Source organism: Poecilia mexicana, unplaced genomic scaffold (assembly GCF_051168715.1).
Source record: "Poecilia mexicana isolate PSO_F unplaced genomic scaffold, ASM5116871v1 scaffold_4, whole genome shotgun sequence".
Lineage (NCBI taxonomy): Eukaryota > Metazoa > Chordata > Actinopteri > Cyprinodontiformes > Poeciliidae > Poecilia > Poecilia mexicana.
Window position 1 is genome coordinate 2,631,792 of NW_028263373.1, and position 12,420 is coordinate 2,644,211.

Consider the following 12,420-nt stretch of genomic DNA (forward strand, 5'->3'; position numbering starts at 1 on the left):
GTTTTTAGAGAACATCCTGTGGTTTTGCTCCCAGGCTGCGTTTTATCGAAATGAATGAGACCAAATACAAGTGATTTCACTGCCTGCATGTCCTCGTCTGTTTCAGCGTCTCCGCTCGGCGCCACGTCCCGCCGGCTGTCCGTCGGCTCCTCCCAGCGCTCCCAGTCCTGCCTCAGCTGTCCCAGCCTGCATTGCTCCGGCTCTCCGCTCAGACCCGCAGACCTCCAGAGCCAATCAGGTGAGAAGCAGCTGAAGCCCAGCCTTCTTCCTGCTCCTCATCATCGCTCTTCCTCACCCTGTCTCTCCTCCCAGCCCCCTTTCGCCCCCCCTTCCTCTCCTCCATCAAACATGGCGGCCGCTCCCAGAGGAGCGCGGCGCCGGCTTTCTCTCTGGCTGCGGCTCAGCAGGAGCTCCAGACGCTACAGAATCAGCTGAGAGCCAACGGCAGTGAGTCGCTGCAACTCCTTCTGCACGAAGTTTACAACCGAGTGAAAAACTAAAAACCAGACAACTAAAACCTAAAAACCAGACGACTAAAACCTAAAAACCAGACGACTAAAACCTAAAAACCAGACGACTAAAACCTAAAAACCAGACGACTAAAACCTAAAAACCAGACGACTAAAACCTAAAAACCAGACGACTAAAACCTAAAAACCAGATGATTAAAACCTAAAACCAGACGACTAAAACCTAAAACCAGACGACTAAAACCTAAAAACCAGACGACTAAAACCTAAAAACCAGATGATTAAAACCTAAAAACCAGACGACTAAAACCTAAAAACCAGACGACTAAAACCAGACGACTAAAACCTAAAAACCAGACGACTAAAACCAGACGACTAAAACCTAAAAACCAGATGAATAAAACCTAAAACCAGACGACTAAAACCTAAAAACCAGACGACTAAAACCTAAAAACCAGACGACTAAAACCTAAAAACCAGATGATTAAAACCTAAAAACCAGACGACTAAAACCTAAAAACCAGATGAATAAAACCTAAAACCAGACGACTAAAACCAAAAACCAGACGACTAAAACCTAAAAACCAGACGACTAAACCGAAAAACCAGACGACTAAAACCTAAAACCAGACGACTAAAACCTAAAAACCAGACGACTAAAACCGAAAAACCAGACGACTAAAACCTAAAAACCAGACGACTAAAACCTAAACACCAGACGACTAAAACCTAAAAACCAGACTACTAAAACCTAAAACCAGACGACTAAAACCTAAAAACCAGACGACTAAAACCTAAACACCAGACGACTAAAACCTAAAACCAGACGACTAAAACCTAAAAACCAGACGACTAAAACCTAAAAACCAGAGGACTAAGATCTAAAAACCAGAGGACTAAAACCTAAAAACCAGACGACTAAAACCAGACGACTAAAACCTAAAAACCAGACGACTAAAACCAGACGACTAAAACCTAAAAACCAGACGACTAAAACCAGACGACTAAAACCTAAAAACCGGACGACTAAAACCTAAAAACCAGACGACTAAAACCTAAAAACCAGACGACTAAAACCTAAAAACCAGACGACTAAAACCAGACGACTAAAACCTAAAAACCAGACGACTAAAACCAGACGACTAAAACCTAAAAACCAGACGACTAAAACCTAAAAACCAGACGACTAAAATCTAAAAACCAGACGACTAAAATCTAAAAACCAGACGACTAAAATCTAAAAACCAGAGGACTAAAACCTAAAAACCAGACGAGTAAAACCAGACGACTAAAACCTAAAAACCAGACGACTAAAACCTAAAAACCAGAGGACTAAAACCTAAAAACCAGACGACTAAAACCAGACGACTAAAACCTAAAAACCAGACGACAAAAACCAGACGACTAAAACCAGACGACTAAAACCTAAAAACCAGACGACTAAAACCTAAAAACCAGAGGACTAAAACCTAAAAACCAGACGACTAAAACCTAAAAACCAGACGACTAAAACCTAAAAACCAGAGGACTAAAACCAGACGACTAAAACCTAAAAACCAGAGGACTAAAACCTAAAAACCAGACGACTAAAACCAGACGACTAAAACCTAAAAACCAGACGACTAAAACCTAAAAACCAGACGACTAAAACCTAAAAACCAGACGACTAAAACCTAAAAACCAGACGACTAAAACCAGACGACTAAAACCTAAAAACCAGACGACTAAAACCTAAAAACCAGAGGACTAAAACCTAAAAACCAGACGACTAAAACCAGACGACTAAAACCTAAAAACCAGACGACTAAAACCTAAAAACCAGAGGACTAAAACCTAAAAACCAGACGACTAAAACCAGACGACTAAAACCTAAAAACCAGACGACTAAAACCTAAAAACCAGACGACTAAAACCAGACGACTAAAACCTAAAAACCAGACGACTAAAACCAGACGACTAAAACCTAAAATCGGACGACTAAAACCTAAAAACCAGACGACTAAAACCTAAAAACCAGACGACTAAAACCTAAAAACCAGACGACTAAAACCAGACGACTAAAACCTAAAAACCAGACGACTAAAACCAGACGACTAAAACCTAAAAACCGGACGACTAAAACCTAAAAACCAGACGACTAAAACCTAAAAACCAGACGACTAAAACCTAAAAACCAGACGACTCCTGACTGAAATAATCGCTCACTTCTTTGGGTAAACATGCAGAGTTCATGTCCCAGCAGGATATGGATTATATTTACTGTAAAGTCAGAGAGAGAATAACTGAAAGAATAATAATAATAATAATAATAATAATAATAATAATAAACGTTTTAAATCTGTGTTATAAATGAAGGTAAAAGATTTGCTGATTCACCATAAGAGGAAAACAAACTGATTTAAAACGATTTTATTCATTCATTCATAAATTTGACAGTTTCAAACTAAATATTAATAAGCTAAATGTTTGACTTAGTAATATTTTGTTTACTAGCTAAATATTTACAAACTATAAACTAAATATTTAACTGAAATGTAAATATATAGTTCCAACTTAAATGTTTAGTTAGCAAGCTAAATAATTAGCTTTAAGGTAAATGTTTAGCTCTAAGCAAATAGGTTAGCTCTAAGCTAATAGCTTAGCTCTAAGCTAATAGGTTAGCTCTCAGCTAATAGCTTAGCTCTAAGCTAGCCATTCTATAAAGTCCTTGCATGAAGGCAGGACTTTACAAAGAGGTTCGAGAGAGAAAGCTTTTATTTTGATAGTCCACTTCTGGTTGTTGGCAAGAATTTGCATGTTCCCTAAATATTAACCTGTGAGCTTCAGACCAAATATTTGACAATAAATATTGAGTATGGAAAAGAATAAATAACTTGGTGAAAATCTGATGAACCTCATTTTTTCTCTGATGACCAAATAATCCAAATTATTGCTGTTAATTTTTGACAGTTTAACTTTACAAACGACGGCTGCAGATATTGGATGCCTGAGTGTGCTGATGCACCTGCAGCACGCCAGGTGTGGTTGGTAAACAGTGTGTGTAGATGTTTCTGCTAAAGGCTGAGCTGTGTGTGTGTTTCTGGTGTGCTAGCATGCTAACGCGTTAGCGCTCTCCTCCCTGCAGGGTTTTCCACTCCCAGGTCTCTCCACGGTCTCCCCCCGTTCGTCCCTCAGCATCATGCTGACGCCGCCGGCTGCCTGCCGCTCTCCTACCGAGGCTTCCCCCCTCCTCCGTTCAGCGGCCTGGACGTCGCCATGGCGACGCGAGCCGGGGCCGGCCTGCTGGAAAGAGGTGCATTGTGGGAAACGCCGCGCGGCGTGGGAGCCGACCTGTCGTCGGGGTCGTCGGGTTACCAGTCAGGAACCGGACACACAGGTACGGCCGCCGTGCTGCAGGCAGAACCGGGCCGGGCGCTCACTTCCTGTTTGCTTCCTGTTCACTTCCTGCTGGTGTTTCTGCCGCAGGTTCGGACCTGATGAAGGAACACCTGGCAGAGATCCGGAGTCTGAGGCGGAGACTGGAGGAGTCCATCCAGACCAACGACCGGCTGCGGCTGCAGCTGGAGGACCGGCTGGCCCACAGCGCCGGGGACAAAGGTGCTCAGTCCAAACCCCTTCTGGTTCTGGTTCTGGTCCTGGTTCTATGTCTGGGTCTGGTCCTGGTCCTGGTTCTGGTTCTCTTGTTTGTCTCATTGGTTGTTTTTGTTTAGTTTCTAGACTAAATCTCTTAGTTCACTAGAAAAAAGCAAAACTAAGTTACATGACTTTTCAGAACGATATAATTTAAGTGAATTCCCGCTGATTTTCCAGGAGCTCCGACCAACATCTACATCCAGGGCCTGGACTCGGCCGGCCAGCTGTCCGAGCTGCGCCTCCTGCAGGAGGAGAACGCCGCTCTGCAGGCGCAGCTGCAGCGCGCCAGCCGAGGTGAGCCGCATCTCCGGCACCATCAGGAAAACTCTGGACAACAGAATAAATTCAGCGTTTTCCTGCAGAGGGCAGCAGAGAGGCGGAGCTTCGAAGGGAGGCGGAGCATCTGAGGGAGGCGGTCCTCCAGGAGCGCTCCAGGCTGAAGGAGGCGGAGCTGGAGACACAGAGGTGGGCGGAGCTAAGCCAGAGGCTGCAGGCGGAGGATGCAGTTCGCTGCCAGGAGGTGGCGCAGCTGAGACAGGACAGACAGAGAAACCAGGAAACCATCAACAGGTCGCTAGAACTTTTAATTTTACTGAAAGTCTTTGTGCTACAACAATAAGGTTTCTGTGATGTTTTTCCATGTGTCTTACTATTTCGTTATTTCGTTAGTGAGATATTTTACGTTTTGCATCGTTTTCTTTAGCTAAAACTAAAACGGGTCAAACATGGGATTTCCATGTCTTTCCATTCTAAGACAAACAGAAACTTTCCTTCAGAAGGAAAGAAAAAGCCAAACTATTTGGAATAATAAAATCTGACAGTTTTATAGTTTTTTCCCATGTCGGTGTCTGAGGGCCAATAAAGAGCCGTTTTCAGGCTCATCTCCCACATAAACCAGCAGTTAATCGATAGATTTTCTGCACCAAGCAGTTAAAAATGTAGAAACATGTTTTTACTCAGCATCTTTAGAGGAATTTGAATTTATCACTATGACTGTTAGTAAGATAAACCAGGACGTTTTTTCTCATTTATTGTGAGATAATGCAAAAGAAAAGATCTCCACTTGTCCTGTAGGGGGCGCTGCAGTTCTCTGTTGGAGGAGAACCATCAGCGTGACGATAGTTTGTCTCCAGGCTGCAGCATGAGGCGAGCGTCCTGCGCCTGCAGCTGGACCAAAGCCGCAGTTTGAGCCAGACGCTGCAGGAGGCAAAGCGCCGAGGCTGGGAAAACCCCCGACACACACACCCAGGTAGGAATCAGGAACACACACACCCAGGTAGGAATCAGGAACACACACACCCAGTAGGAATCAGGAACACACACACCCAGTAGGAATCAGGAACACACACACCCAGTAGGAATCAGGAACACACACACCCAGGTAGGAATCAGGAACACACACACCCAGGTAGGAATCAGGAACACACACACCCAGGTAGGAATCAGGAACACACACACCCAGGTAGGAATCAGGAACACACACACCCAGTAGGAATCAGGAACACACACACCCAGGTAGGAATCAGGAACACACACACCCAGGTAGGAATCAGGAACACACACACCCAGTAGGAATCAGGAACACACACACCCAGGTAGGAATCAGGAACACACACACCCAGTAGGAATCAGGAACACACACACCCAGGTAGGAATCAGGAACACACACACCCAGTAGGAATCAGGAACACACACACCCAGTAGGAATCAGGAACACACACACACACCCAGGTAGGAATCAGGAACACACACACCCACCCAGTAGGAATCAGGAACACACACACCCAGTAGGAATCAGGAACACACACACCCAGTAGGAATCAGGAACACACACACCCAGTAGGAATCAGGAACACACACACACACCCAGTAGGAATCAGGAACACACACACACACCCAGTAGGAATCAGGAACACACACACACACCCAGTAGGAATCAGGAACACACACACACACCCAGTAGGAATCAGGAACACACACACCCAGGTAGGAATCAGGAACACACACACCCAGGTAGGAATCAGGAACACACACACCCAGGTAGGAATCAGGAACACACACACCCAGTAGGAATCAGGAACACACACACCCAGGTAGGAATCAGGAACACACACACCCAGTAGGAATCAGGAACACACACACCCAGTAGGAATCAGGAACACACACACCCAGGTAGGAATCAGGAACACACACACACACCCAGGTAGGAATCAGGAACACACACACCCAGGTAGGAATCAGGAACACACACACCCAGTAGGAATCAGGAACACACACACCCAGGTAGGAATCAGGAACACACACACACACCCAGGTAGGAATCAGGAACACACACACCCAGGTAGGAATCAGGAACACACACACCCAGGTAGGAATCAGGAACACACACACCCAGGTAGGAATCAGGAACACACACACCCAGGTAGGAATCAGGAACACACACACCCAGGTAGGAATCAGGAACACACACACCCAGGTAGGAATCAGGAACACACACACCCAGTAGGAATCAGGAACACACACACCCAGTAGGAATCAGAACCAGAACCAGGACTCGCTCCTCTCATCACGCAGAAGAAACTCAGATCTGGACTGAAACCAGATAAATTTCTCAGAGTCTCTTTTCTACGTGAAGGAGAAACGTCTCAGGTTTAGTTCAGGATGGTTAAAATGTTTAGATCAGAGTTTCTGAGACTTTTCAGGTTGAGGATCATTTAACAGACAGGCTGACCTGAAATGACCCACAATATCACGAAGCTCCATAAACAACAAAATGAAAACATCGGTGCTGAAGTTGGGGCTGTTTAATAAAAGTGACTGGAAACAAAAAGCAACAAAAACGAGGCGTCAGACGGTCAGGGGCAGCACTTTAAATCAGAAAATGGAACGAGACGAGACCGTCATTAATTAATCACATCTTAGTCAGAAACTATACATCAACAAAATAAGCAACATTTTCAATTCAAAATCTATTTTTACTGCTAAATTACTGAAGAGACAGAAGAGCAACAAAGATATTTATAGTTTTTAATCTGATATTCAGTTTGTCTGTTTTTTCTTTTAACAAATCCTTTAAAAATTTAACTGAATGCTGACATTAGCGTTAGCTGCTACATGTTAGCATTGAGATGCTATGTTAGGCTAGTATAGCTTCACTGACAGGCTAACTCCCATTAGCACAACTTGAACACATCAGTCGTCTTTTCCAGCGTCCAATCAGATCGTTTAAAGCAGAAATTAAACCCAGAGAAGCGTCTTCGTCCTCCATCGCTGTTAGCGCAGGTAGCTTTCCCGTCAGATTCAGGAGCGTACCAGAAACATGTGAATACAAAGGTTCCAGGACTTTTTTATTTAAAAATGCATCCACTGGAATTATTTAAAAAGTAATAAAACTTAAGCTAAATGTTAAAATCTGTGTAATTAATTAATCAGAATTAACACCTAAGCATCCCTTCCAATCCTCGATTTTAGTTTTAGTAGTTCTTTACAAGCTAAATTTGTCTCTTTCACTGATAGTCCAGACCAGAGTAACAAGAAACGGAAAGAATGAAGTTATAATCAGAAATAACTTCAGGAAATGTGTAACTGGAGAAAGAAGACGAGTGGATTTCATTTTTGTAGATATTTTGAGTCATCTTTGATTTATAACTAGAATGTGTGAATAATCACTGATCTGGAACCAAACGCTGCGTTGGAGCTTCACTAGCATTTTATGCTAATAGCATTAAGCTAACATAAACAGACAGGATGAATCGGACATGATCTGATGTACTGCTTACATCGACTCCCTGTTCAGACCGATTCCCTACACTTTGTGTTGCTGAGCAGATGAGGTGGCTAATGGCGCTCTGCCAGTGACCTTTGACCCCAGAGAGCTTCACATCCAGCAGAAGCAGCAGCTGAGCAGCCAGCCTGCAGCCAGGAGGCGACTCTTCAGCGGTCAGTTCGTCTCCACGCCTGAGTTCATCAGGAAAACGCCAAACCTGTCAGCGTTTTCCGACAGGAAATGTTTCTGTTCTTCAGGTGAAGACGTTTCTCCGCCCGTCAGAGACAGCGGCCCAATCAGAGACAGCGGCCCAATCAGAGACAGCGGACCCGTTGCTGCTCCAGGTCAGGCTGATGTTCAGACTGTAACAGATCTCAGGCCTGCAGCTCTTCATTTCTCCCTGGTTTTCCTGCAGCTGTCTGCGCCCAGCAGGGCGGCGCTCCCGAGGGAGGCCACCAGGCCGTCGGCCATCTTGGAGACCTCCTGCAGCAGCAGCTCCTGGAAGGGGCCACCCTGGCTGCTCAGATGGAGGCCGCCCTCTGTTCCCTGAACGCCTCGCAGAGGCTTCATCAGGTCAGAGGTCACACAGATGTTAAAGGAGAACTGTGATGAAAAATTTACTTTTCATGTTTTTATTCTTCCATTTGAGAAGAATAAAACTTCTAAAACTCACTCGACTGTTTTTAGGCAATAAGTTAATCTAATCCTTCAATAATAAGCAGTAAATTTTTAAATCGCATCATAAACTAAAACAAACTCAATATTTCCGAGTTCCACCCGTTACCTAGCAACCCCAGCTGAGCTCCGCCTGTTACCTAGCAACCCCAGCTGAGCTCCGCCCGTTACCTAGCAACCCCAGCTGAGCTCCGCCCGTTACCTAGCAACCCCAGCTGAGCTCCGCCCGTTACCTAGCAACCCCAGCTGAGCTCCGCCTGTTACCTAGCAACCCCAGCTGAGCTCCGCCCGTTACCTAGCAACCCCAGCTGAGCTCCGCCCGTTACCTAGCAACCCCAGCTGAGCTCCGCCTGTTACCTAGCAACCCCAGCTGAGCTCCGCCCGTTACCTAGCAACCCCAGCTGAGCTCCAGGCTGTTTGCTGTTTCAGCCTTTGGACCGAGGATGCGTCAGTAACCTGCTGTCGGACTCCAAAACGCTGAAGCGGACCCTGCAGGAGGCGGAGTCTCTGCTGCAGGCGACCTGGACGGCGGATCTGAGCGACTCTGAGGAAGCCAGACGGGTAAAAACCTCGTCTGCATGTTTAAAGCAGCTGACATGAAGCAGATCCAAACTGAGCTGCTGAGTTGTCTAGGACGAGTCGCTGAGGGACGAGTCGCTGAGGGACGAGGTCGTCTGTCTCCGGATGAAGCTGTCAGAGCGGGACCAGGCTCTCAGGGACGCCATGGAGAGACTGAAGAGCTCCAGCCTCACCAAGGACAGCATGGAGCATTTCATCGTCAGCCAGCGTGAGTAAAGCAGCCATGACAGCAGAAAGCTGAGAAATATCCTTTAAGCCTCTGTAACAATGATCACTGTTTCAGGATTAACGTTTTTCTTTAAGAGAAAAATGAATCCAAAGTAGCAATCATAGAGTTGCATTAGCATGCTAATGCTATTGCAGCTCTATGAATGCTACTTTCTAATTTAAAGAAAGGTGTGACACAGTGAGAGCATCATTAGCTCAGATATGCTAGTTGTTAGCATCTCTTGCTATGGTTTTAAATGTGCATCTGAACAGTGAGATACAGTAGATATTGAACCTAGATCTGCTAACAATTATCCTCTGCATAGAAATGTCTAATATCAGTTTTAATGTGTGATACAGTGTTGTTAGCATAAAGATGCTAACCATAAGCTAATGAGTGCCAAAGCGATCCAACATGGCCGCTCTGGTATTTGCTCTCTGTTGCCTGTCAGTGGTTTTATATCTGAGGTTTGATGCTAATGCTCTAGTTGCCGTTTTGTTTCCAGTGTCGAGAACGCGGGACGTCCTGAGGAGAGCGAAGACCAACCTGCAGGTGAGCCTCTGGTTCCCATTTCAGTGGTTTCTGTTCAGAATGAGAACTGTTCCCTTCACGTCTCTCCTGCTGGTTCCTTCTCTGTCGTCTTGCTGAGTTTCTCCAGGAGAACAAACTCAGGATCTGCTCCCTTCCAGCCTCTGTCTCTGTCCCCTCCCCCCCCTCCGGCCCAGTAAAGGTACCGTCCGCCTGGTTCCTCTGTTAGACCGCATGCTGCTTCCATGACTTTCCCTTCCTGAACAAACCTGCAGTCTGACTGGGATCCAGAATCCTCTCTGATCCGGTTGAAGATCAGAACCCTGCCTTCAGCTCCTGCTGTGTCTTCCAGGTGAAAAGCCAGGGGGCGCCACTGAGCTCGGCTCCCCTGCTGGTTGGAGCGTCCTGACACCCTGGGGCCTGGCTGCTCACCAGCGCCCCCTGCAGTCTGGCGGCGCGGCTCCTTGCTCCGGCTGAACCCGCCCTCAGTGACCACGGCTGAGACCGACAGAACCTCCAGTGTCCTTCCTCCAGATGGGCGACTTACAGCTGCAGTTTGAAACCAGAACCTGGATCCTCACAGATCCCAGTTTCTGAACCTGGAAGAAAAACCAGAACCTGCAGGTCCAAAGTCCTCATCTGCAGGTTTCCAGGAGGAAAGTCTGCTGAAAACAAAGCAACGTGCTTCCTTGCTGCCAGTTTGTGCTGATGGAGACGAAGCCATTCCCCCTGATGTTACTGAAGGCCTTCGCCTGTTTGTAGTTCAATCACTGGTAAAATCCTCAGGAAGACAGAAAACTAACTTTACCAACAGAAAAGTCACTTATGGCTCTTTTGTTTCTGCTTCTAAAGATTTCACCTTCTGAAGCTACAAAGTATTATTATTATTATTTTAGATACTTGTTCGTGTAAGTCTGAGCTTTTCTCCACTGAAACACTGGAATCCAGAATCTTACCTCCTTCACTCTGGATGAAGGCCAGAAATCAGACAGAACCGGGACGGACAAGCCCTGATCAAGGTCTTGGTAAGGTCTTTCCAGGATCTTTGCAAGGTCTTTCCAGGATCTTGATGTGACCTTTTCAGGGTTTTAGAGTGCCGGTGTGAGAAGGCAGGTCAGGTTTCCTGTTCCCAAGGCTCCGGGCCCGGAGCCTCGTCTCTCGGGTCCTGGGCCCGGAGCCTCGTCTTTCAGGCCCGGAGCCTCGTCCCCCGGGCCCGGAGCCTCGTCCCTCGGGCCCGGAGCCTCGTCCCCCGGGCCCGGAGCCTCGTCTCTCGGGTCCTGGGCCCGGAGCCTCGTCTTTCAGGCCCGGAGCCTCGTCCCTCGGGCCCGGAGCCTCGTCCCCCGGGCCCGGAGCCTCGTCCCCCGGGCCCGGAGCCTCGTCCCCCGGGCCCGGAGCCTCGTCTCTCGGGCCCGGAGCCTCGTCCCCCGGGCCCGGAGCCTCGTCTTTCAGGCCCGGAGCCTCGTCCCTCGGGCCCGGAGCCTCGTCCCCCGGGCCCGGAGCCTCGTCTCTCGGGTCCTGGGCCCGGAGCCTCGATCCTTCATGGCTTCCTGCTTCGTGGCGGCGCTGATCCTGACCAGAAGTCGGCAGAAGTGACGCCTTCAGTGACGGCATAGTCCAATCATTTCCAACATGGTTCTCCTGGTTTGTGGTCCAGCCGTGTTTGGCGCTGTCCCTCCAGGTCGCCGTGGTGATGACAGATTTATTTTTGGGTATCTTAGTTTTCTTCGGTAGTTTCAGGCTCTTCCTGATTTTTCTGTATTTTCTGTATTTTTCTGTTTATTTGTAGTTTGGTGCATGAGCTCCTCGTTAATTTCTCTGAAATATGCAACTTTTGGGTCACTGTGCAATAAGAGCCTTGTGTGGTTGCCATGACGCCTCTTCTAGTTTAAAAAGTAACTTATTTAGCAGATCAAAGCTGTTGACAATCAGTTTTAGGTGCCCATATTTATGGTTGTAATGCTCAGTAGGAGACGTAGCAGCATTAACCTTCACTGTCGTATTTATGGAGCAATAAGGCCAACCAAAGCAGACGGCCTGTTGGTCGGCAGGTTGGGTCCAAAGTGACCCGGTTTAAAGAGCTAACGGCTAATCGGATAAACTTTGGGATGTTCAGAAACCAAAGCTAATGGAGGAACAGCAGCGCTTTTTCTGCTGACCTGCTGGATTTTTATGCATGTTCTCTTTGTTTAACTGTTTTGAGATAAAAACAAAATAATCTTTTCAATAAAAATAATATATCTGGTAGAAATAAACTACAGACTCTTGTTTTCTGTGTCAGTTTCACAGCCACACACTGCTGTCAGAATTAGATTTTTTTTACTTTTTTCTCCATCTTAAATGTTTCAGATCATCAAACAGATTTTACCATCAGATAAATGTAGCTTCAGTTAATACAAAAAGTGCTTTTCGAACAATATTTTCATTTATTAAGGGGAAGATCAGACACTGGAGGAAATTATGTGTAACTCCCAGCAGGGGGCAGCAGACCCCAGCAAACAGCGGTGAGCCGCAACGACGAGTTAGATAAAAATGTTCAGTGAGTGAATAAATGTAATAATATT

General features: G+C 46.6%; 1 protein-coding gene across 5 annotated transcripts in view; it reads left to right on the plus strand.

Annotated features, from left to right (window-relative positions):
* pde4dip (phosphodiesterase 4D interacting protein) overlaps positions 1 to 11,217 on the plus strand; it is a 74,588-nt gene extending 63,371 nt beyond the window's left edge. For 2 of the 5 annotated variants that reach the window (XM_088004768.1, XM_088004766.1), the window contains exons 22-34: positions 107 to 238; positions 3,595 to 3,846; positions 3,936 to 4,067; positions 4,281 to 4,397; positions 4,466 to 4,673; positions 5,237 to 5,352; positions 7,932 to 8,042; positions 8,127 to 8,213; positions 8,285 to 8,442; positions 8,974 to 9,105; positions 9,178 to 9,331; positions 9,837 to 9,883; positions 9,990 to 10,203. In XM_088004768.1, the coding sequence (XP_087860894.1) occupies positions 107 to 238; positions 3,595 to 3,846; positions 3,936 to 4,067; positions 4,281 to 4,397; positions 4,466 to 4,673; positions 5,237 to 5,352; positions 7,932 to 8,042; positions 8,127 to 8,213; positions 8,285 to 8,442; positions 8,974 to 9,105; positions 9,178 to 9,331; positions 9,837 to 9,883; positions 9,990 to 10,088 (1,745 nt within the window). In that variant the 3' untranslated portion in view covers positions 10,089 to 10,203. The other 3 variants (XM_088004770.1, XM_088004769.1, XM_088004767.1) reach the window with 3 other exon arrangements.
* The last annotated feature ends 1,203 nt before the right edge of the window (positions 11,218 to 12,420 follow it).